At 47.2% G+C, this 26,304-nt stretch overlaps 1 protein-coding gene across 3 annotated transcripts; it reads right to left on the bottom strand.

Annotated features, from left to right (window-relative positions):
- Nucleotides 1–3,460: 3,460 nt before the first annotated feature.
- On the bottom strand, nt 3,461–16,014 carry LMO2 (LIM domain only 2). Of its 3 annotated transcripts, none has more exons than XM_080688023.1 (4): nt 15,835–16,014; nt 14,859–15,078; nt 10,166–10,381; nt 3,461–5,101 (listed from the first exon to the last, which is right to left on the bottom strand). In XM_080688023.1, exons 2-4 carry the CDS (start codon nt 14,897–14,899, stop codon nt 4,882–4,884), a joined length of 477 nt encoding a protein of 158 aa, XP_080544149.1. In that variant the 5' UTR covers nt 14,900–15,078; nt 15,835–16,014; the 3' UTR covers nt 3,461–4,881. The 3 variants fall into 3 exon arrangements, with proteins under 3 accessions (XP_080544149.1, XP_080544151.1, XP_080544150.1); XM_080688025.1 differs by lacking the exon at nt 15,835–16,014 and adding an exon at nt 15,192–15,466; XM_080688024.1 differs by lacking the exon at nt 15,835–16,014 and adding an exon at nt 15,327–15,465.
- Nucleotides 16,015–26,304: the final 10,290 nt, after the last annotated feature.

Below are 26,304 nucleotides of genomic sequence, written 5' to 3'. Positions count from 1 at the left end.
GTCATGGGTTCAATTTCTGATCGGGGCACATATCCGGGTTGTGGGCTCCATCCCCAGGAGGGGGTGTGCAGGAGGCAGCCGATCCATGTTTCACTCTGACATTGATGTCTCGCTCTTCTTTCCTCTCTCTCTAAAATCAACAAAAAACATATGAAAAAAGAAAAAAATAATCCAAATTCCTGATTTTTTAACAAACTTCTTATTTGAAAGTAGTTTTTAACTTACAGGAAAACTGCAAGAATAAAACTAGCACACTTATGTGTCCTTTCCCTAGAGTCTCCTGTTAACATTTTTACTGCATTTGCTTTAACATTGATTCTCTCTCTTTCTCCACACACACACACAACATCCACATGAATTTTTTCTCACTCATTTGAGAATAAGTTCTACACATCATGACCTTTTCTCCTACATATTTCAGTGTGTGTTTCAAGAGAACCACACAGTGCAGGTATCGGCTCCACTGAATTTATCAGCTATGCTTTGAACAAATCTACCCATTCACATTCCAATTTTATCAATGAACCCAAGGATGTCCTTCAGAGAAATGGCCCCCGCTCCAGCCCTGGATCCAGCATAGGGCCAGGTGTTGGCTTTAGGGGTCAGGTCTCCTCAGCTTTCTTTGATCTGGAACACAGCCCATCTTTGCCTTTTACAATGTTGACATTTTTGAACAATAGAGTCCGCTCCCGGCCTTTTAAAGTACGAAGTTCATGATTTTGAGTTTGTCTGGTAGTTTGTCTCATAGTTAGATTACAGTCATGCATTTGCAGTCAGAATACTAAAGAGAGTGGTCCTGTGTCCTTGGCAGGATATCACATCTGGGGGCGCACCGTGTCCATCTGCCCCTCACTGACCACCTGCTCAAGGTGCTATCCAGGTCTCCACTGGGTAATGACTGCCCCCTCCCCTTGCAACTAATAAGCAACATATGGGAAGGCACTTTGAGAACATCCAAGTATCCGGCTCTTTCTTTGCAGAAATGTAGCAGCGATTGATGATTCCTGTTTGATTCTGTCATCTTACTGTGAGAGTTGCAAAATGATTTTCCTACTCCCACACGCTCTTCACATTTACCAGTTGGGGCTCAAGATTCTGCTGTGAGCAAGAGCCCTCCCTTCTCTCCATTTATTTATTTTTGGCATTAACTCACAAATTACCTCTCCCCCCAACCCCAGTGGTTTCTGGCTCATTATTGTCCTTAATTATTTCGGTAGTCAAGTTGTTCCAGATTTGGCCATTGATAGCCCCTACAAGCTGGCTTCTTTGTCATGCCTATATTATTCTTTTGAACACTTCCTTACTTCTGGCATAAAAAGATGTTCCGGGCCCATCTTTTACCTCCCTTGCTTCCTCCTTCTGCCCCTCAGAGATTCCTGGGTTTTGACTTAGATTTGTGACAAACGCATCTCCCCTATTTACTTACTCATTGGCCCCTCTCCGACCAAAGCTCAGCGCCAGCACAGTCAGCGTGAAGGCCCTGGGCTCCCCAGACACCTTGCTCTGAAGGTCAAGGTCTCTGAGTTTTTGCCCTTGCCAGTGTCACCTTCTTCCTGGTCCAGGGTCATTTCAAATGTCATTTCCACTTTACTCCAGATAGCCACCCCTGGGCCAATTTAATTGTTCCCTTATGTGTGTTTCCATAGCACTTTTTACATATCATCATTATGGTGTTAGTCTTGTATTATTGTGCTTTGGTTACATTTCTGGTTAGGCTAAACTCAGATATTTTCAAATAACCTGGGGACAAAAGTATTAATGTTTATTCTGCAGATGGTAAACCTGAGGTTCAGGTGAGTGCGACCGAGAGAGGCAGCAGAGCACAAGGTGAAGGCCCTCCCTCGGTTAAAGCCGACCCCTGTCATTTATTAGCTGTAGGGCCTTCGGCAAGTTACATAACCTGTCTGTGCTTCAGTTTCCCCAACAGTAAAATATGGATGATAATAAATAGAAGCGGCCCCACAGGGCTGTTATGCGGATTAAAGGAGTCAATATTTGTAAAGCACCTAGGGGAGTGCCGGCACATGGTGTTATATAAATGTTCCTTAAGTGAAACAGTCCTGTCACTGCAATTCAGTTCCAAGTCTTCACATGGTGAAGTTACTAACCACTGCTCTATCTTAACTGTGGAATTTTAAGATTCCCGGAGAAGCAGTAGTAATATTAGAGACAGCAATGACAGGAAGCTGGTTCTGGGCATACGATTACTGAGGTGAGAGGGAGCAAACGTTTCGGCAAACTGCTGACTTAAGGCATGGACCAGGGAAGGGGGCAGGCCCTGGTTCTCCTGGCTCTGGGGCTAGGGCACCTGGGTTACACACTCGGGCAAAAATCACCAGGGTAGACTCTGGGAGCTGGTCCCCTGGAAGTCTCCCCCCACCCCCCAGAAGTCTCATAGTCTCTTTAAGTCAGTTGTGGGTTAGGCATTTGAGCCCCTGGGATGACTTACCATAAGGACTCTCAATCCTGCAAGATGGTGCCATTGACAAAAACAAAATGTTCATCATTGCTTTATTGAGGATGGCAAAGGTATTGGCTGAGTTCTTTTTTTTCTTCTTCTAGATATATTTTTATTGATTTCAGAGAGGAAGGAAACAGGAGAGATAGAAATGTCAATGATGAGAGAGAATCATTGATCGGCTGCCTCCTGCAAGCCCCCTACTGGGGACCAAGCCCGCAACCCTGGCATGTGCCCTTGGCCGGAATCGAACCTGGGACCTCTCAGTCCGCAGGCCGACGCTCTATCCACTGAGCCAAACCAGCTAGGGCTTGGCTGAGTTCTTCAATCTTCTGTGTGTTATACTGCCAAGGGGATGAAGAATGAAGTTTACATTTCCAAGGTGAGAAACATTTTTATTTTCACCTAACACTGCTTATAAAATAGTTGCATAGCTAAAATCTACTGCTATTGTCATTACAATTAATGTTGGTATAATTAAAAATAGTGGATTGAATTCTGATTATAATTTGAGAACCACATCCCCTTTGTTGATTTATTTTTTTAAATATGTCTTTATTCATTTTAGAGAGAGAGGGAGGGAGGGAGAAACATTGACTGCTGCCTCCTGCACACCCTCTACTGGGGATTGAGCCCCAAATCCCACCATGTGCCCTGACTGGGGATTGAACCGACGACCTCTCTCAGGTGCACAGGGTGATGCTCAACAAACCGAGCCACACTGGTTAGGGCCCCTTTGGTGACTCAGAACAAACATCCCCTCACTGGCAGCACCCTACTACCACCTGAGTTGAAATGCAGTATAGATTTGTTTTAAATTGGCCACCTTAAGCAGCCAGATTTCCCAAGCACTTTTACAGACCAAGAGAGCCATCTCTTAATTATTTCTCCTCTAGAAGAAATCAAATAACCCTGAGTGATGGAAGTTCTAAAGAAATATCATCGTTAATTAACTTAGAAATAGATGCGTGTTTCTGATGTCTTAATAACTAAACATATTACGACTGCTTGCCAATTTTTATTGAACAATTGAAAAGAATGTCCATCTAGGTTGGTCTTTCATTAGGACAGTCTTGAGGGGTGATGACCAGCAGGTGGCGCTCAGAGTCAGTTCGCGGAGACCAGAAGAGTGTGAATGAAAAAAACAAACAAAAAAACCGCACCAAGAGGGTGCCTGCTTTAAATCCTCAAAGTGAGGTCCTCTTAACCACTTGTCATAAAATACCCTGAGACACACGTCTGGGAAAATCGAAGTGTCAAGCTCAGCATCTTTGCCACATTTCAAACGAGGTAATTACCTTCTCTCCCGAAGGGAATCTGGTTTATATGTTTGTGTCCTTTCTAGGTTACAGGTTTCCCAAAGGCAAAGATCTTCCGTTTCCTTTATACAATGCTGAAGTGAGATGTGCGTCTTACAATAACAATTTAATTATTCCCCATCCCTCTGAGCTACATGATGACCTGTTATATAATTGCTAGTAATACAGGAATGTGCCTGCCTCGTATAAACCCGAGCAATAAACCGAACTTTTTATTTGACCTAAAAGTAAATTGCTTATTTACTTCTCCTTTACAATATAAAAAGCCATTTCCCCGCCATCCCACGTTGTTAAGTCATTATCAAATAAACAACACTACATTTTAGTCTGTCATTTTTTATTGTCTGCAGAGGTTTGGCGTTTTGTTGTGCTGTTGTTTTTTTAACTACACACAACAAATACTTGGATATAATCTAAAATAACAAAATAGTTGAACAACCTTTTTTTTTTTTTTTTAGATTTACATCTGTATAGAAACAATCTGTGGAACTCCTCACCTCAAAACTAAGGTATCTAAAAACAGGGATGCATCAGTGTTGCTTTAAATAATTGTGTGGTTAAGAGTTGCAGTTCCCATTTTCAACTGAAATGTGTCTCTATGCTGCTTCCCTTGGGTCCAAAGCTTAAGGCCTTGGGAAGGTGGTTGAGGAAAAAAGGGCTCTCCTATCCTTCTCGCCTGTGGAGGACAGTGATTGGAACAGGGTGGTCATGAAAGCCAGGAAGTAAAGAAATCAATTGCACATCTCTAATTGCCAAGGGTCAAAGTCACAGCACGTCTTCCCACAACTCCCTATCTGTAGATGTAAAGTTCCATCATGATGGCCCAAATGCTGTTCCCGCCCCGAACGCTCCTTTCCTTCACTAATCATGTCAGTTATTATGGGTAGGCTGTGGCTACGGTCCATACGTTCTCCCTAACGGCTGGTCATTCTGTCACATTTAGGTATCATTTTTTGCATGATGTCACTTAGATGCTGTGTCTTGTGCCCCATTAGGGTCTGCCACCCCCTAAGAAATGCCTCATCCCGCCCTCGAATCCCCAAAGTGCCTAAGAGTGAAGACCGCTGGAGACAGTGACTTCAGTGGAACACCTCCCAGAGATGCCTAGATCATGCCGTTGATCTTAGTCCACTCGTAGATGTCCTGTTCGCACACTATGTCGGAGTTGATGAGCAGGTATCTGTCGCCCACGCAGAAATGCTTCTGGCAGGCGGCACATTTGAAACACTCCAGGTGATACACCTTGTCTTTCACCCGCATCGTCATCTCATAGGCACGGATCCGCTTGTCACAGGAGGCACAGAGACCATCTTGGCCAAAAAGCCTGGGGGAGGGGGGCGGTGGGCAGAGAGAGAAAGAAGATCTGAGAAGACTGGCAGAGACACTGGAAGAAAGGACTTGAGAAGGAGGCTGAATTTCCAAGATGTCAGGAAGCAAGGAGGAGTTGGGCTCACACAGAGGACTGTCTCATATGGCCTTTCCTGCAAGGAAGAAGGTACTCTGGGATGGAACCATAATCTGTGGCATTTGTGTTTGGCATAACTGGTCCCTCTTCTGAGCTCTCTCCCTGCCTATGGCAACCTCCCCAGCTTCCCCCCGCCCCCACGCCTCGAGGCTGCCCCGGGCCCTCCTCTGTGGAAAAGACTCACTGGAAGTGATCTAAGTTAAGAGGTTAGGCATGTATCCCGTCTCCCCTCCCAGGGAAACTTGCATTTTAGAAGAGAAGATGGAGTAAACCCCTGGGGGACCCGCTGACAGAGAACTGACCAAGAATGTAATGAAATGGGCATCTTTCAGAGGCTCTCAAATTCTATCATGTCAACAGCTACTAATTCCATAAGCTACCAAGGCCACCTCCACATGATTGTCCACGGGGGCCTCCAGCTTCTGGGAGACAGAGGGGGTTGGATCGAAAGCACGTGGTACAGTGAATCAGCCTCAGAGATCTAGAGGACAAATAGCATCTCTCTACATTGAATGGAAGATCTTAATTCAAGGTCCTCGCTGCCCTGTTGCCATGAATCTTGAGAGAAACTTCTCTCCTGACATTGAAATAAAGACTCTCCTAAGTCTCAATAGAGCAGTCAATGAATATTTCACTAGATCAGCTGCTGAATATTTTAAGCACTATTCAGCGACAATGTGGGAGATGCACACAGTGGAGCCAAGCGCAGTGGTTCTCCCAGTGTGGTCCTGGCACCACCAGCATTGGCATCACCTGGGAACTTGTCAGCAATGCACAGTCTCAGGCTCCCCTGGTTGAGACACTCTTTGGTGGGGGTGAGGCCCAGCATGCTCTGTGTCAATGAGCACTTACAGGTGGATTCTGGATGTTAGGGAAGCAGCCTGCAAGAGTGGAATGAATATCCCAAACATTGGAATCAGAAGACCTACGGGTAGTCAGTCCAGGAGTACCCCTGAGCACCTGTGACTCTGGGGAGACCTCTGGTTCCTGTGAGCTGTGAAAGGGCAGTGAGCATAGCATCTACCTCACTCCGCTGTTAAGAGGATCAAAGGGAGTATGTCAAAGTACCAACAGTCAAGGGCGAAGCCAACACTGGTTGTGTCTTAACGCATCTCGCATCTCGGGTCTTCCCAATTGCACCAGTCTTGCAACAGGAAGTCACACGTGCCTGATAACGTGGCATTTTAGCAGGTCCTTTTCACATAAAACCTTTAGGACAATTTTAGGTAAAGAGCTTGTTCTTATTGGAAGTTCTTACTAACTTCAGGATAGCAGGGAATCAATCGGTACAGTCTGAGAGGTTGTAGGGCAGGTAAGGGCAATTGGCAAATTAAGAAACATTTGGGCGAAATTAACGGGATGAAGCAGACCTGGTCTGAGGGCAGAGAGCTCACTGCTAGAGCCAGGGCCAGCTCGTTTCCCTCCAAATCCCGCTTCCCATTGGAAGAGCTCTGAGCGTTTTCAAGGCACCACCTGGGAGCAAACTCATTACTGGGGGAGAACATTTTATCCCAACGTAGCAGATGGTGGAGCGGTAGGGAACTGCCACCTTGGAGGTCACAGAGTGGAAAGGCAATTCTGGTTTCCTGACTGTTCAGTAAGTTGAGTTTGGGCCTGAGCAAGGATAAACGACTCACAAAACAGTGTGCGTGAAATGAAGCCAACCGCCTGGGGTGTGTGACCCTTAAGGAAGGACAGCGTTTATTAAAGGGAAGTCGGGGGTAAATTACAAGACACATCAGGCAGCTAATGAAGGGAAGGCCAAAGGAGTAAGAATTGGGAGACAAGTTCAGGTCTAGTTAGCATCGCCTCTAACAAGCCAGGTGCCCCGGAGCACAGGACTCCTCTCTCCCGGCTTCTGCGGTCTTAAGCTGGACAGCAAGGGGACTGGAAGCGAAGGCCTCTCTGCAGCCCCTTCCAGCTCAGGTACTGGGAGATTCTGCTCAGAGTAAAAATACACCAGGACCTGACGTCTAACGTGAGCATTCAGCGCTGGCACTGAGAACTGGGGCCTCAGGCTGGAGATCCCAGATGCAGAGCCCGACGGGAGGGGGTCCTGAGGGTGTGTTCTTGGGAAATAGGATAGGGGGCTAGGACACTGGACAGAAGGCAAGCGAGGCGTGCACAACCTCATCTCGGGCTGAGTCCCTGGAGGTAGGGAGTCAGGGGGAGCTCTGGCCCGTCGGCAAGGGGACTCTGAGGTGTAAGTTATGTCTCCAGGTCACCCTGGCTCCAGGCAAGGGTGCGGGGTGTTGGTGCTCCCCCAGTGCAGGTCATTGGTTCATGTGATCTGGGCGTCTGGGGGAGGGGGCATGCTTCTGGCTGTAACAGATGCAGGTGCTGGCTGTTGACAGTGAAACCACTGGATTGGTGGGTGCCCTGCACACAAAAATTGGTAAAAAGGGACCAGAAGGGATGTGGGCCAGCACTCACATTAACAGCTACGTGCAGGCTTTAGGCCCTGCGTGGTGTCTCAGGAATATTTGAGGCTAAATGTCTGGAAAAGACTGTAACTGGCGAGTCAGCCATTGGAGATCCTCAGGAGACGTTATCCCAGTGGGAAGAACTGAACCCCATCATAGGACCCCTCGAGTCACTCCAGCATGCCCTTGTTAAGACACGGACAGATACCTTACAAACAAGTTTGTGGCTAAAGGGCCATCCGGAAGCAAAAGTAAAAATATTTTTCTCCTTTGTCAAGAGGTGTCACGTCTTAAGCCTTCTCCTGCCCATTTTAGTAACAATAATATAAATATTAAAGGATGGCTGGAACCGCCTGCACTAACACAGTTAATTAACATGTTGCCTAGGAATGTAGCAGGGAGAAGAATTATTTCATGTCACCCAGACACAAGTTAATTAACATTGGGTTCTCCCAGACTATTTCCTTCTCTCCTTTTTAAAAATGGAAAAGATTAACAAGGCCAGGCAGCACCGGGTTGATGCTTGAATGTTATATAAAGCCGTAGAGATAGGAGAAGCCCCGGCTCTTCTGACCTTACTCTCCCAGCACTTCATTTAATAAGATTCAAATGATTTGACAGGGATGTAGTCAGGGGGCCCAATGGGAATCATTTGCTCGTCTGCCTTCTGCATCGACTTGGCAAACTGGTAGCGAGCAAAATCAGGTCTCTATTTATCCCGGTTCTATTTCCTTTTGCCGCTTATAAGAAATTGACCAAAAAGATAATCATGATCATTGAAAACCCTGCTTATTTTCTTTGAATCACCAAATTTGCAAGGACTTTATCAGGGAATTTGGGGGGGGGGGGCCGGAAGCTTATTCTATCAGTCTCTCGGTAAGCAGATAAGCTTTCTTCACTGTGGAATTGCCTGCAATTTTTTTTTTTTTAATGTCAAATGCTCGGCAGGGTGGGTTGGGGAGGAAGAGCTGGCCTGGCAGCCAAGGGCACTGGAGTCTAAACAAGCTTCGCAGGGTTGGGTGGCCCTCGTGTATTAGGGCTGCATGCTCCACGGACCCTCTGCCACAGGAAGATGGAAAAAAACTGACAGCTACACAGTTGAGCAGATCTGACAGTAGAGGGCTCAGCGTTACCTCCACAGCAGCTAATGTGAAACTGGAAATTCTAGAACATTCCGGGCAAAGACACTCATTGAGCACTGGAAGACTCAAATGGCCAATAGTATATATGACCTGGAGCGTTAGAGAGGTCCTCAGTGGTTGTCTGAGTGTTGTAGAGGCCCTATTTGCCCCTCCATTCTCCCATCTCTTGGTTCTTTAGAGAGAGGTCTTTTTTTATAATAATGTATCTTTTTTTATATATGTATTTTTATTGATTTCAGAGAGGAAGGGAGAGGGAGAGAGAGAGATAGAAACATCAATGATGAGAGAGAATCATTGATCGGCTACCTCCTGCAAGCCCCCTACTAGGGATCAAGCCCACAACCCGGGCAGGTGCCCTTGACTGAAATGGAACCAGGGACCCTTCAGTCCGCAGGCCAATGCTCTATCCCAGGCATCCTCAAACTATGGCCCGCGGGCCACATGCGGCCCGCCAAGGACATTTATCCGGCCTGCAGGGTGCCGCTGCCTGTCCTGCTTAGCAGCCGACTCGTCCCGGGCCCGCAATGCGCATAGGAATTTGTTCATAGTTTTTTTTTTAAACTATAGTCTGGCCCTCCAACGGTCTGGGGGACAGTGAACTGGCCTCCTGTTTAAAAAGTCTGAGGACCCCTGCTCCACTGAGCCAAACCAGCTAGGGCAGCAAGAGAAGTCTTAATGGCAATGTCAGAGGGTCAGTTATGAGAGCAGCTAACATCTATTTGATATTTGTGCACCAAGTCAGGTACCTTACGTGTATTACCCCATCTAACCCTCACCTCCTCCTTGGAAGTAAGCATTCCTATTATCCCCATTTTACAGGTAAGGAAATCGAGGCTTAGGAAAGTTAAGTAACTTGCCCCAGGTCACAGAGCTAGAAAGCAGTGGTGCCAGGGCTCAAACCTACAACTGACTTCAGGGCCTTCCTATGGTGACAGTCAAATTCTTGGAGCACCATAGTGGGAACATGCTTCCTGTTTTTAAGTTTCTCCTCCCGTCATATTGGAGTCATACAAAGGAATAGCTATAACCGATAGGTGTACTTTGAAGCATTGCATGAGCTCCTAAGAGCCCACCCTCACACTTACGAAGTATTCTGAATTTGCGTTTATCGTTCTCTTGCCTTTAAACTGTTTGTATTTTACCGTCCCCCGTACTCCCCCCGCCCCGCCCATAGGAATGGATGAAAACCGGCTTCTCAAACAGGAAGAAATGCCAACTGCTTCTCTGCATGGGGCCGCTGAGACAGCCTCTGCATCCTGAGCTCATTCTGGCAGGAGCCCCGCAGATGGACTCAGACTCCGATGTCTGTGGACACCGGCCTCCCTACTGAGGGCCCCGGAGGGTGGCGAGGAGGGTACCTGAGATAGTCCCTCCGGCAGAGCTTGCGGCCCAGCTTGTAGTAGAGGCGCCGGCCCACCTCGCCCAGCCGGCACCCGCAGAGGTCACAGCTGAGGCAGTCCTCGTGCCAGTACTGGTCGATGGCCTTCAGAAAGTAGCGGTCCCCGATGTTCTGCTGGCAGCCTCCACATGTCAGCAGGGACGGGGGGATCTGCAGCACCTCATCCACGGGCTCCCTAGAAAGAAGGCCAAGCATTAGGGACGAACTCCCTGTGGTGAGACAAGCACCACGGTCAGGAATCACCCTGGGCCAACAAACAGGGAGCCTCACTCAATTGTCTGCCGGTGACATAGAGAAAGGACAGGACAACCTACCCACAGGCTGGACTGCAGAGGGGCCCTGCCAGCCCTGGGTTAGGACAGGAGAGAGCTAGACTTTACATTCTAGACCAGCCGTGGGCAAACTACGGCCCGCGGGCCGGATCCAGCTGTTCTATCCGGTTCTCTTGCTCTGTCCTCCGCTCCTTTACTTTGAATTTATATTAGTTCACACAAACACTCCATCCATGCTTTTGTTCTGGCCCTCTGGTCCAGTTTAAGAACCCATTGTGGCCCTCAAGTCAAAAAGTTTGCCCACCCCTGTATCTAGACCCTTTAAGAAGTAAATGCAGCCCCGCCGGCATGGCTCAGTGGTTGAGCGTTAACCTATGAACCAGGAGATCAGTTCCATTCCCGGTCAGGGCACATGTCCAGGTTGTGGGCTCAATCCCCAGTGTCGGGTTTGCAGGAGGTAGCCGATATATATATGTTGTGTGTGTTTTTTTAAAGAAGAAGTAAATGCAGGGCACCAAGAGGCACCCAAGGCAACTGTAGGTGGTACTATCCCCCTCCCAGCCCAGCACCATTCTCGCACCTCCAGTCTCCCTTCTCTTTCCTACTCTCCCCTCCTATTCTCCTTCCCTCTCTCTACATTTCTCCTTCTTTTCCCTCCTCTCATACCAGGACCCAAGCGCACTGCTGAACCCCAGAGGAGGCACTTGGACTGAACAGTTGCTTGCTGCCGGGACAGCTGACTATCTAGGCTAAAAACCTGCAAATTTCCTATGGAATCTACCTGCCATCCTACCTCAAGTCCTTCCCAACTGCACAAAAGCAGAGGTGAAGAAGAAAGTGACCAAAAATCATTTTACTTTTTCTTTTCAAGATACAAATTCCCTCAGGACATAATAGGAAGTCTCATTATTTTATTTTATTTTGTTGCAGAAATTCCTTATCCCAGTCCTTCTTACCTAACGAATCCTTGGAGAACAATCCCAGGTGATAAGGCCATTGTTAAAGGTACAAAGACATCAAATAGGCCTTCCTGCATGTGAAATTCTTTACAACTGGCAAAACTGATTTGGGTAAAGTTGATTTAGAAAAGAAAATGGGGAGAAGGCAACAATTATTTTCAAGGGAGTGGAAGGCAATTAGACTCTGAAATCTCCATCGAGGCAGTTGTTAACAGCGAGCTCACGGTACTGTTCTTTCATTAAGAAGTCATACAGCTTCTGACTTTGCTTAACTCGAATTTGAATACTTCTGCTTTTACATTTTAAAATAGATGACGTTGTTTGCCAGAGGAAAATAAAGAGAAGAAATTATTCTAGCACCAAATGGAATACAGGAAAGACCCAATACCCTGTTGATTTGTAATAATTAACAAGTACTCTTTGAACCTTACTCAAACGCGAATCTACATTTAAAGTATCTATTATGTTTTCTTGTTTTAATGGACCTGCTTCCAACCGGGAAATTCCCAAAGGGAAAGTACCCCTGGGTACCTTGAGGGTATCAATCTGTATCTCCTAACAGGGACTATCCTACAGGGTGACCTTGTGTCAGTAATGGGTGCTGAGCTCTTTCCCACAGAGCTCAGCACCCATTACACTTAGGGACTATGAGGCCCAGGTCATCAGTGTTGGTGACACCCTGTGACAGCTTCAGGGGGCTCTGTCTGTCAAGTGCACCCCTCCCGGTGACTCTGTGGGAAAACTACAACCAAGCCCACACTTTGTAGATTGAGTGTAAAGATCCTTCATGAGATTATTTCCTTTGAGGACAAGGAAATGTGAAACCCAGGCCAGTTTTCTTCTAAAAACTCAAGACTTTACAATAGTTTTAAGAGTTCACTGAAGCCTGACTTGCTTTTTCTTTGTTTCCACGGGTTAGACATAAGGCTTTCCATTCTTCCTTCTGAAAAAAATAATATCCCCAGCCTTTTCATGTGCATCAACTCAGAACTGCATCTCTCTTTCCACAGTCCCTGGTCTTACTTGGGGCTTTCAGAAACACTAAGGGAACCTCAACACCGCTGGATGCCTTGATGCTGATGCTGCCAGCCAACTGTGAAAGAGGAGAATGTGCACTTAGCTGGTGCAAAAACTGTTGGAATTAAAATGAACTGCTCTTGTTACGCACGGGGAGGTGCTGGGGCCACCCACTGCATAGCAGAGAAAACCTGTGTTCATGGATTCTGGCTTTCTGTCTAAATGTTTCATTTGCATATGCCTAGGCAAGTTTTTATCTGTAATTTGGCGATGCTGGTCACACTGACCCAACTTGGCTTTGATGTAAGTACACAGTGAAGCTGGTAGGATAGTGGTCTACAGTAGAGATATTAAGCAAAACAGCTGTTGTGATGGCCCGAGATAGGAAAGGCCAGGATAAGATATTGGCTATATCGATCTTTCTATAATTAATGACAATACCATATTATCTTTGGTGGATGTTCCAAGCCAATAACTGTGTGGGATTCACCATCAAATTAATATTTTTTTAAGATTTTTTTATTATCAAATTAATATTTTATAATCCCCTAGAACCTATCTGAATATTATACCTGAGGGCACCTCATCCAGGATTTCTGGGATAATTTCCTGACAATTTCTGAGAGAGCGGGGATGTGCTGCAGTAATTCCTCAACAAGCTGGTCCATCTCCCATTAGCGCCTGTCTTCGTCGGGCAAAGGGTGAGGCACAGGATGGAGTAAGCATCCTTCAGTAGGTGCCTGCTGTGTTATGAGGTTAGAATGTTTCAATTTCCTAATCTCAGTGAAAACCCACAAACTTTAAAAAGGGCAAACTTCCTTCAGGGAACTGAAACCGCCAGATTTATCTTCTAATAAAAGGATTAGTGGCTACGTTCGGCGGATGGAAAAGCATTCGGCAGCAATTCATCCAATTCCCTCTTATTGTATTACTATGGTCTTGCCCAGCCTCTGAGAACTCAGAGCTAAGTTGGAATTCTAGGTTTGTAAAAAAAAAAAAAAAAAAAAAAAAAAAAAGTGAGCAAACCACCCTTTAAACCTAGTGTCTGCATATGTATGAAAAGGAATGCTATTTTTCTCCTGAGACTATAAGGAAGCTGGGTTTTTTTGTCAGAACAAACCTTACTCCGTATAGAACTGGTGCCTGAACCTTCAAGATTGAATAGTGATGTTTATATTCTCATTGGATCGTGGCACTTCCTGTGTTTTACGAGAACATGCTGAGCTTTTATGCTGGTAACCTAGGGTAAAACCCAGGTATATAAACACCACAGAAGGCTGAAATTGGGGGGAGGGGGGCGGGGGGGAGGGGGGGCGGGGGGAAGGGGAGACTTCAATCAGGAAAGCACAATTCTTTTAAAGCAGGAAAAGGAAAGAAAACAAAACAAAACAAAACAAGTTCCTCTTAAAAGCACCAATGGACAAGTCATTAACCAGCTCCTTTGGTCTGTGTAACAAATCCCTTCAAAGGATTAGATGGGGGACTTCAAAGGAATAAAAATTCTCCAAACCAGACAGCTAATGAATCTTAAAAGGGCATTTGCGCTGACGGGAAAACGGTATTTTAAACAACCCTTTCTCCCCACGTTAACACTAGGGAATGGGCCGCAGGTACAGGGGCTGGGGACAGGGAAACACTCCCAGCCAGTAAGAGGCTCAGGAAGCAGATGCGGCAAATGCTGATGAGAGCTCTAGTTCTCTGACCCCAAACCCCTCGGAGGCTGTGATGAAAGCTGTGAGGCTCCCATCCCCAGAAAAATTCACCCATACGCAAAGTGTACACTAACTTTCGAGGTTCTCAGACCCCCATCGGAGGACTCCCCTCCCCTCCGGAGGCCAGGGCGAGCTCCGAGGTGGACGCTCACACCTCCTCCCCCGCCGGTCCCCGGCTCTGCTGGCGACTGCTCTACCTGCGGGCCGGGAAGGAGGCCGGGAAGTGAGCTGTCGGGCACTGGGGAAGCCCCCACTGGAATGTCCCCCTTTCCAGGACCAAATGGACAAAGAGGAAGGGTACCGAGCAGGGGCGAGAGGGGCGACGGCGCAGAACCAAGCTCTCAGCGCTCTCGGGACTGCACCTGCGCGCCTCCGCGCTCCCCCGGTGCCTGCTCCGGTGTAAACTTTCTGGCCCGCGTTGGCTTTGGGGAGCCTCCCAGGGAGAGAGGAGCGACCCGCACAGGCGCCAGGCTGACCCCCTCTCCCTCCCGCCCGCCCGCCCGCCGCCCAGCCTCCGTCCCAGTGCCCCCAGGGTCACCGCAAGCAAGGAGAGCCCCGAGCGAGGCAGACGGAGCCAAGGGCACGCCGCGGGCGCGCACCTGGAGCCTTCGCGCCAGCTGCCCGCGCTCCCCGCCTCCGGGGCGCGAGGTCGTGGACACTGCGCTCCCCGGTGGCAGGGGCGCCACACTTACTCAGACGGGTCCAGGCTCTTCCTCTCGATGGCCGAGGACATTGGGGAGGGAGGTGGCGTGCCAGGCGGCGGGGGCGCTCCCTTTGTGGCTCGGTGCTGGCCGGCGGCCGGGACTCGGACCCCCTCGGGTGCTCGGGCGCCGCCGCTCCTGCGCCTCTTCTGGCCCGGGCGCTCCGGCGGCGAGCTCGCCCCTCCGCGCTCAAGGACAGTCACCGCGCTCCCTTCAAACGCCAAAGAGAGAGAGCGAATCACCGGGCTGCCGGCGCGCCGCGGCCGAGGCGGGGACCGGGGCGCGCAGCCTGGCCCCGGCGGCTGCTGCTGCTCAGGACTTAACCTTCCATCCCGGTCCCGCCGGCCGCCGCCGCCACCACTGCCGCCGCCCGGTCCGGCTCGGCTCGCGCGCGGTCGCACGCTCTGCGCCGCCCGCGGGATGGTGCGCGCCCGCCTGGCCGCCCGGAGCCCCTCGCACCTTCCTCCCGGGGCGCGGCGCGCTGCTCGCCGCCGAGGGCAGGGAGGGGGCGGCGGCCTGGGGGCGGGGAGGGGATCGTGCCTCTCTCCCTGGGCTCCCCCCTCTCTCGGGAAGGTCTATTTTCGCTCAGCTTCCCTCTGTCTCTGGTTTCATTTCCTTTTCCTGATCACGATTCAAATACAATAGAAGGAAATCACATTTAAAGGGACAGCTGCCCGGTACCCCCCACCCCCATTTTTTTTTAATGGGGCTCCTGGGGATTTGCAATACAAACAGCAGCAGCAGCAGCAGCAGCAGCAGCAGCAGCAGCACAGACTTGGCTTCTTAAAGGGGCCAGCGTCGGAGACAGGGAGTCGCGCAGTGAACCTCTCTCCTTGGAGAGGCGGCTGGGTTGCCTCTAATTATCCTCAGGGCTTCCCCTCTTCGCTTCCCTTTTGGTTAAGGCTAAAAGTAACCAGCGGGCTGCTCAGGAAGAAAGAAAAGGCAAGAATGCGAAATAAGCACATACAAAAATGCAAGCGTCCCGAGTGGCTTCCGCGCCGTCCGGGGTTCGAGGTCCCAGGTCCCAGGTCCGCGGTTGTGGTGCGCGGGTGCCCGGGACAGCGCGGCTCTGCTGGCCGCAGGCGTGTGACTGCGTCCGCTCTCCAGTCAGGCGACTGGAGCTGTGCAAGCGGGGACTGCGCGGGCCGGGTCTGCCTGCCTGAGCGCTGCCAGGGCTGCTAATCCCAGAGGGAGGGTGGTTGGGAGGGACCACGCTGGTCTAGTCTCCTCTCCTCTCCATCTGCTGGCGGCCGAATTCCCTCCCTCAGCATCTTTCAAAAACCAGACTCCTGCGGCTAACCTGGCCCCCTGTAAAATGCCAGCCATACTCTGCACAAGAGAAAGTGCCTTTTTGATGATGGAGGGCAAGGAATGATCAAGAGACCATTTTGCTCTGGGTCAGGGGAGGAGGCAAAAGCCAGACTTGATTTTGGAGTTCAGCTTTCCCCTCTAACCTCAAGGGCAAATTCTAGGAAGAGGGAGGAGATACAGAAGGGGGAGAGGAGGAGGCTAATAGTCTGCCCTTCTGTATAGAAAAACTTTGGGTCCCTTGGGCCACGTCAGAGTTCCTTCAAAAGGATCACATTCAGAAATTATTATTAAAGGCCTATTTGTGCATGACGCCAGTCACCAGTCTTATAAAGAGGAAACTGCCAAGTACTTTCAGATTCTGTAGGGTGTTTTTTTAATGAACAGTCTGGATCATAGTGATAGTCATTTTACTCCCATTTTACAGATGGCAATGAAGGGCCTGGATGAGTTCGCCTTGAAATGTGACCAACGTCAGAAGTGAATCCCTGGACACTTCATTTTCCCTGTTCAGAGCCAAATCCTCACTGACTTTTTACAAGTAAAATCAGAATTCACTATTGTGTGCATGTCCAAAGCTTGGGCCCCTAATGGGCACAATTAAAACCTGTCCCGGTATGTGAGTGTGGAAAGGAAGCCTTAAGAGCAGCTTTGGGTCCAAGTCAAGCCTTCGTATGTAAAAAGACATTCTCTTGATCAGACTCTTGTGGGTTGTTTTTTTTTAATCTTTCTTTAGATCCTTGTCTTTCATTAAAAAGGAAAACCCCCAGATTTTTTTAGGCAAGCCTAAATCCTGTGATAAACATGTAATCTACCACTCTACGATTAGAAATGAAAATGAACATATAGGTTGTGATTGCAGTTTACATCCTTACAACCTATATGTCAGTGTGATGGTAACATGCCAGGACTTGGGAATTGGACTGCCTGGGGTTTGATTTAGGCTCTTATTTAACAGCCAGCGTGGCCTAGGAAAGTTCCGTAGTCTCAGGAGCCAATATTGGGCCATGGCTCGGTCAGACTGCCTGCATTCCACCTGTGTGAACCTGGGCTCACAGCAGGAATTGAAACTCCCAGGATCCTCATCTATAAAATGGGGGTGCCAGACCTATTGCTTCAGTTGTTGTGAGGACTAAATGAGTGAGCGCTTGCAAAGTGTGGCGCATAACATATGCGATTAAATGCACAGAAAGCACTTGAAGTGCTTATAACTGGCAGCTGCTATGTTAGAGCAAAGACATCATCGGGAGAATTTAAAAAGAGCTTGAATCCAGCAGTTCCACTTCTGGGTATTTATCTGAAGAAAACAGAAACAGCAAGTCCAAAAGATAAATGCACCCCAATGAACATGGTGCCTTATTTACAATAGCCAAGATATGGAAACAATCCAAATGCTCATCATTAGGTGAATGGATAAAGAAAATCCTATATAATAAAAGCCTAATATGCTAAGTGTCCAGTCCGGTCAGCTATTCAACCAAAGTGTAATATGCTAATGATATGCTAAAGCCACTCAACTGCTCACTATGATGTGCACTGATGTGACCACCAGGGGGCAGATGCTCTGACCGGTAGGTTAGCTTGCTGCTGGGGTCTGGCTGATGGGGACTGAGCGAGACAGGCCGGACCCGACCTGGAGCCCTCCCACAGTCCCTCCCCAGCTGGCCACCCTCCTGCATCCTGGCCTGCGCTCTCTTGCAATCCCCCCCCCGCCCCCTCCCTAGTGCACGGATTTCGTGCACTGGGCCTCTAGTGTTATATATTAGTTAGCCATAAAAAAGCAGGAAATCCTGCCATTTATGACAACATGGATGGAACTTGAGCCTTATGCTAAGTGAAATAAGTCAGACAGAGGAAGACAAATACTGTATGATCTCACTTATACTAGTATCTGGAATCTTAAAAACAAAAAACAAAAAACCTAACTCATAGATATAGAGAACAGACTTGTGGTTGCCAGTGGGTGGTGTTGGTGTGTGTGAGCAAAGTGGGCAAAAGGAGTCAAAATGTACCAACTTCCAGCTATAAAATAAGTAAGTCCTGGGTATGTAATGTACAGCATAGTGACTATAGTTAATACTGTGTGTTTGAACATTGCTAAGAGAGTAGATCCTAAAAGTCTTCATCATAAGAAAAAAAAAATTGTAACTACGTATAATGACATGTTACCTAGACTTATTGTGGTGACCATTTCACAATATCTACAAACACTGAATCATTGTGTTGTACGCCTGAAACTAACATAATGTATGTCAATTATATGTCAAAAATAAATACACAAATAAAGCTTGAAATTAAATTTGAAGACAAGAATTTCCCACCCAAATTAAAAACAGTTTTCTATTTTTAAAAAGCAAACAGATAACGAACAACATAAACTGATGAACAAAAACAGATCCAGAGACAGAGAAGCATCGATCAGACCGTCAAACCTCAGAGGGAAGGTAGGGGAGGGTGAGGGTAAGGGGGAGAGATCAACCAAAGGACTTGTGTGCATGCATTTAAGCCTAACCAATGGACATAGACACCAGGAGGGTGAGGGCATGAGTGGGGGGGGTGGTGGTTAATGAGGGTTGAGGATACATATGTAATACCTTAATCAATAAAGAAATTAAAGATTGGGAAAAAAACAAACAAACAGAACAGGGTCTCTTTGCCTCACCTCTGATTGCTGCTCAACAAAACATAAACATTTTCCATTTTAATGTTCACTACCTTGGTGACTAGGTGAGATGCTTAGAACTGCTTGCTCTTATTAAATCTGATAAGTTGCTGACCTCCTTGCTACTGTTTTGCATGGGGCTCAAGTTAGTTGTTCAAATAAATATACCCCTGGGTTCCAGGAGGTAACCTCTGAACAACCAACTTTGGGGCATAAAGTTTCCTTTGCATAATCGGCTCCTGTTTTGACCCAAGGCGTAAAGAAAAGAGTGATTACTGCCTGTGACTTTGGGTCATTTTCTTATCTTTCACAACTCTTTGGGGAGAACTTCCTTAGAGAAAGCGAATATTTGAAATGGTATCTTAAGATTTCAATTTCACACACAGTGGTTGGAAGAAATAACTGCCGACCGGTGGGATTTCATTTCTATTCAACGGGCAATTGAATTGCTCAAATTTAAGTTTAACATTTAGAATCAAGTCGCAAAATGCGCTTTTATTATGCATAATTTTAAAGCCATCATGACCTTATTGTATCTTTCCACAGCAACCTTATACCCTACGCAAAAGAGGGACTCGGTAACGCTGAGGCGACTGGAAGATGTTAAACGGTTCTTCAAAGTTGGGGAAATCCCAGCTTGATGCCTACCCAGTGGGGTTGCAATTTAATTCCTTCTTCCCCTCACTCCTTGCCAATCTTAAATACCCTAAATTTAGAAATTTTCCAAGTTTTCCTTCCTGAACACGAATGTCAGAAGGAAACCAAATCAGTCTACATGATGAATCTGACCCCAGGTGGCTCGCTTCTTTCCTGCTGGCATTTTCCATTCTTCTTACTTATTACATTCACAATTGTTTCCTAGGGAAGCGCAGCTCCAAGTGACCAAGGCTACATTTCTGTGCGAAAATGGACTTCTAATAGAAATAAAAATGCAAATGTCATTGGGAAAATGCCAAGTATGACAATTTACTTCTTTTATTTTATTTTTTTTTCTAAACGTTAGAAGCCAAGTTGCCTCACATACCTGTTAGCTGTGACATTCTCATATAGGAACAAAAATAAAGCTTTGTTTTGATATGGCTTCAGTTCCCGTGCAAAATTCTTAAACTCCTCAATTGTCACAGGCATCTGGCTCCCAAATGTATTTCAGGGCCGGTGGATGGAAATGTTTTCACAGAATGTTCAACCTCTTAGTAACTTACTGATAAATCAATCAGGTTTCCTATATAGTAGAAAAGAGACCCCCCCTCCCCCAAATCTAAAGAAAATCCATATCAACTGAGTTTAGGAAGAATAAGCCTAGGTGTCAGACAGACATGGCTCACCTGTTGGCTGGCTGTGTGACTTGGGGAAGTTATGTCACCTCTCTGAATCTCAGTTTCTCTATCTATTCATGAAAGCAATCATAACGCTCAGCAGGGCTAGAACTAGGGCAAGGCCGCCGGGATGCCAGCTCACCTCACAGGAATTTTGAGAGGATTCGATGTGTGGAAAAATGCTTTGCACAGGGGTGGCATATAGTAAATGCTCAGACATGATAGCTGTTGTCATGACCCCATCTTTCAGAAGTAATCACCGCTGGATCAGGAAGCAGCAGTCCCTCAGCTAGTCAGGACATCCGCCAAAGCATGCTGAGATGGAGGCGCTTTAGAAAGAGCAGTGATGTGCCCAAGACGTCAGCCGGCCCCAGGCTTGGCGAGCCCACGATTTTCAATCAGAAATGCTGGATTGTGCCCATTTTAGGCTGCTGACAGCTTCATGGCTTCCCCCCCACACACTGCCTGCTTCTGACACATCCCTGATTTTACTCATCTGATTTCCCTCTCCCAGTAAGTCCTAAATCACCTTCTACAACTAAGACACGAGGCAACATCCAGTGCTGAAGTAACTGACACAAATGTCACAATTTCACAGCGAGGTCTTAGCAGAGTTAAGCTCATAGCACGTCCTGGTGGAGGGGGGCTCAGGAATGGGATTTCCCAGCTTGCTCTAGTGGGCTTCCCCTGCCGCTGCTCTAACCTCAGCAGCTTCATACTTGACCTTGGACACGTTACTCAGCCTCTCTGGACTTCAGCTTCTGCTCTGTAAAGTGGGCATATCAGAGTACCTGTCTCATGGAGCTGTTCTGACGTTTCTGTGAAGTGAAACAAATCAGGTGCCCGAAAGGAGACTGGCGCGTAGTAAGCTTCTGGGGGAGACTTTGCATATACCAGCTTTAAAACATTTGAACACTCACCCATAATCCAGACACCGTTTGATGGACAAGGCAAGGGAGGTGTAGAGTCAACAGCTTCTTCTTCCTGCTCTGCCACCATCAAACCCTCTCCATTCTCTCTCGTGGGCACTGCACCCTGGATTTATTTGATGCTCCGAGGTCAAGGGGGAGTGAGAGCTGGGTGAGCTGACTCACTGAGCTGCCCTTGTGCCCTTTGTTTATGCAAACTATCCCCTTTCTTTAGCCACTCAGAGAGCCCCACCTGAGGGACACACCACAGTTCCTCAGAAGTCCACGCTCCGTATTGTGGCACAGAAGGCCTCATGCTTTCTCCATCACAGCCCCCTCCTTCTCTCTGTTGGAACCACAGTGGCCCTTTTTCTATTGATTGAAAACAAACCAAGACAGCTCCTACTGGAGACCTTTCTCACTTGCTCTTTCCTCTATTTGAGATGCTCTTCCTCTAGAACAGTGGTTCTCAACCTTTCTAATGCTGCGACCCTTTAAAACAGTTCCTCATGTTGTGGTGACCCCCCAACCATAAAGTTATTTTCGTTGCTACTTCATAACTGTAATTTTGTAATTCATTTGTTAATGAATCGTAATGTAAATATCTGTGTTTTCCGATGGTCTTAGGCGACCCTGCTAGCGACCCACAGGTTGAGAACCGCTGCTGTAGAGTAGCGGGTAAAAGTTACAAAGGACCTGGAAGACCCCTTGTCTTTCTCAAATATCACTTTTGGGAGAAGATAAGGGCCCAGATAGCATTCAGATTTGGGCCCAAGAGTTTGGTTTGGGAAAAAGATCAGGCTCTTGGCTCTTAGGAACATTTAGGTCAGGGGGTGTCGAGGAGCAATGAGGCCTCTCTTTGAAGCTTGCCTCTCTGCTGTAGGGCCCCCATGCCTACAGGAGACACGGCTGCAGTGAGCCAGTGTGTAGAACACACTCAACCACAGGGGTAAAGGCACAGGCTTTGGAAATAGACAGACTTACTCTCTTAGCTACATGGTTTTAGGCAAATTATTTGACTACTCTGAGCCTCAGTTCTGTCACGTGTAAAATGGGGATAATTATATCTTCAACACAGGGCTGTAGGAATAAAATGAGATCATGCATGTCAAATGCTTAATACAATGCTCAATGGATGGTAGCTATTATTAGAATTAATTAAGCAGAGAACCTCAGAGGAGGACAGTCAACCAGGGCAGGCCTCTCTTGGCTGGACATGGGTAGATGATGGAATTCTGCTGCAATGAGGGCTCAGCCTCCTTTCCAGGGGGACTCTCGCCTGATCTGAGCTGCTCTGTGACTCCCCATGGTAAGGTGGGTTAGGCTCACAGACACCTGGCCTGGCCTCATGCTCAAGAAGGTGATAAAGAGAGGGCATTAGGAGGCTGTCCTGGCCACTGGCTCTTCAGAGTTGTGGGGGTGGGGTCCTCTGGTCTGAGACTGCACTGCAGACAGGCCTTCCATTGAAGGAAGGGGCCAGGATGCTTCTGGGGAAGCTTGTTCTCTGGGAAGCTGGCTGAGAGGACTAAGCCTGGTGGGGAAGGCGATTCTGACCCTCCTAAGGACACTTACCTTTTAAATCTTTAAATCTCAGCGGGAAGGAGTCTTGTCTATGATGCTCCCTAGAAATACCCTTTAGCAAAAACCAGGGAAAGAGCTGTGTGCTTTTTTCTGCTTCCCTTCAGTTGCAGTTGCCCCTCATGTATCTTATTGCCAAGCTAACCTCTCTGGAATATTGTTTTCTTCACTGTCACTACTCTGCTCAAGAATTTGCCATGGCTCCCTATTGCTTGTGGCCATTGGTGAGTTGCTTAACCTATTGGGACCTCTATGTTCTCATTTTTCATAAAGGGAAGAGATAGACTGGAAGGTTAGAGCTGCAGTTGGATGTGTGACCCTGTCTTTCTGGCAGATGAAGACCCAATCCCCTGTACTCCCATTAAAGGTGCCCTGTGATCCTGCCCATCCCATCGATTCAGCTTTATACCCCTCAACCCTAGAGCCTGAACCTTCCCATCCAGCCACGCAGCTTGCTCCTCCTTGATCTCATACACCCTGCTCGTGTCCATCTTGATTCATTGTCTTACTGTGTTCTCTCTCTCTCTCTCTCTCTCTCTCTGGGATGTCTGCATGGCCTGTGTTTCAAACCTTTGGTGCCCAAATGGTAGACTGGTTAAGAATAGAGGCTTTGGAGATAAATAAACCTGGTGTTGAGTCTCTGCTTCACAACTTACTATCTGGGTAATTAATCTTAGGCAAATCTCTGAGCTTCAGTGCTTGAGACGATAAAATAGAGACAGTGATAAATGTAAGGTTAGGAGGAGTAACTGAGATAATGTATGCAGCAGGCCAAGCACAGTGTCTGGCACATGGAAAGTACTCGGTAAATGGCAATCATTGCTGCAGTTAGTTCAAAATCCGCCCCAGTCCCTCTGCTGCTCCCAAATGTGTCCATCATCTTGAACCCCGCCCAAGCCTGAAGGTTTCTCTGTTGCCTGACGCTCATGGTGGCTGATCCTTTCCTGAGTTCTCATAGCTCGTGGCTATAGGGCCTGGTTATTGGTAGGTGCTCCCTGCCTCTGTCTTGCAGCACACTGATTTCATGTCTGAGCAGCATCTTGCTACCTCAAAAGCGCCTGATATTCCTGGAGAAGAGTGGCCATGATTATCATTTTCATTAGCTCCCAGGGTACTGATATAAATTTGGAGATCCTCAATAATTCCTTATCAATCAAAGGCTTCAAATATCACATCCTTGTTGTCAATTTTCCAATTCCAAGATTCACATTGACATTCACCAAGACCGGAGGGCCTTCACGCTGGTGAGGAAGGTCTCCCCAGAATCAGCATTGAGGGTGGCTCATGCGTGGCCATTCACAGACCTCTTAAAAACCTGGGAGCTAAAGTTCTAAAACTCTCAGAAGAAAACATGGGGGAAATCTACATGACATTGGATTTAGCAATGATTTTGTGACTATGACACCAAAAGCACGACAACAAAATAGGTAAATGGGATTACATCAAAGTTAAAAATGTTTCAATATCAAAGGACGTTACGAACAGAGTGAGAAAGCAGCCCACAGAATGGGAGAAAATATTTGCCAACCATATACCTGAGAAGAGGTTAATATAATAAAGACCTCCTACAATTCAACAGGAAAACCAAACAACCCAATTAAATAATGGACAAAGAACTTGGATAGACATTTCTCCAAAGAAGATATACAAATGGCCAATAAGCACATGGAAAGACGTTTAACATCACTAATCACTAGAGAAATGCAGATCAAAACCACAATGAGATACCACTTAATGCTCATTAGAGGATGGCTATTATTTAAAAAAAAAAAAAAAAAGGAAAAGAAAAGAAAGAAAAATAGAAATAAGTGTTGGAGGAGATGTGGAGAAATTGGGACCCTTGTGTACTGCTGGTGAAAATGGTACAGCTACACAAAACACAGTATGTATGTTCCTCGAAAATTAAAAATATGACCCAGCAATTCCATTTTTGGGTATATACTCAAAAGAATTAAAAGCAGGGACTCAAACAGATATTTGTACATACATGTTTATAGCAGCATTATTCACAATAGCTAAAAGATGAAAGCAACCCAAGTGTCCATGAACAGATGAATGGCTTTTTAAAAAAGTGGTATATGCATACAATCAAATATTATTTCACCTTTTAAAGGGAAGGAAATTCTGACACGTGCTACAACATGGATGGACCTTAAAAACATTATACAAAGTGAAATAAACCAGCCACAAAAGGACAAAGACTATATAATTCCACTCATATGAGATAACTAGAGTAGTCCAAGTCCTAGAGACAGAATGTAGAATGGTGGTTGCCAGGGACTGGGGGTGAGGTAGGGGGAAGGCAGAGTTATTGTTCAGTGGGTACAGGGGTACAGTGTTTCAGTTTGGGAGAATAAAAAAAAATTCCTGGAGATATAGAAATGTCTAACCACTATGCTGTACCTGAAACTAACATAATATTGAATGTCAACTGTAATTGAAAAATTAAAAAAATAAATAAATGAGAGATTTTTTGGAAAAGTTCTGGAAATGAATGGCAGTGATGGTTGCACAACAGTGTCAATGTGCTTAGTGCCCCTGAACTTGGGTCTGGTGAAAATGGTAAATTTTATGTTACGTGTATCTTACCACAATTAAAAAAAAACACACAAAACTGGTTGAAGACCATTCCCTAGGTACACATCGGTGCCAGCATACAGAAGTTTACCTATCATTTCAGGAAGCTCACAGCCTGCTCAGGTTCATCTATCGACCCATTTAACAACCCCAGTGCTACGGGGAAGCTGGTCCCATGAGCTCAAAGATGTTCTTCAGGTCCCCTAATGGCAACCCTTGCCCCCTTCGGCCCTTGTGAGCGGGGTTGGTCCCTGACTTCCGGATGACCTTCTCTGTGGAGCTCACTCGGCTCCAAGGACAGGGGAAGAGGTACAGTTTGTTACCATGTAAAGCCACATCCTAAAGGAACCCCGTGCTCTTATAGATATCTATCTGCCCTCTCTGAGAATTGGGAGTTAGAGTGTAGCCGGCACAGGTTCTGTTTTGGGGGGAGGGGGTGGAAGAAGGGGGGGCTCCTGTAAGCAGAGCATCTTTAATGCCCCTTCGGGCCACAGCCCCTTTCCAAAGGCCCAGGGCCAGCTCAGCTTCTCTCACGCTCTCAGGCCACACTGCTTCCCACCACACTGAAGAAGGCTGCCTGGGGCCATATCTTGCCAGGAAGAGCTATTAAAAAGCATTCCATTTGTATTTCCTGCATGGCCCTCCATCTGGAAATATCTTTCATCTGGCAACTTTTGCAAAGCGAACTGAATCTGGAAGGAGGTCCTGGCAGGTTTATGCTGGCACCTCTATCACTCCAATAAGTCATTTCCATCCTAACCTTCACGAGGGTCGAGTAATCGTGACTTGGTATCAGAAACAGGCCCGGCAGGGAATGGCAGCAAGTCTTTCGGGCCCTGAGTCCTCCTTTTCATCCTGAAAACACCCACTTGGAGGGCAAGAGCGAAATCCAGCCAAGTACTAAACACACTCTCTCAGCTCAAATATTACTTCTTCAGGGAAGTGCCCCTGACCCCCGTGGCTAGATTAGGACCCACCACTAGAAGATCGCACTCCCAGGTTGGATCACAATTTGTATAAGGCTACGTTTTGTGATTATTAAGGGCTATCAGGCTCCCCCAACGAATGCAAGCTCCTACATTCTCCAT

Source organism: Plecotus auritus (assembly GCF_963455305.1).
Source record: "Plecotus auritus genome assembly, chromosome: 9".
Classification (NCBI taxonomy): domain Eukaryota; kingdom Metazoa; phylum Chordata; class Mammalia; order Chiroptera; family Vespertilionidae; genus Plecotus; species Plecotus auritus.
Note: the sequence above shows the minus strand (reverse complement) of the source record. Positions and strands in the feature narration are given on the sequence as shown.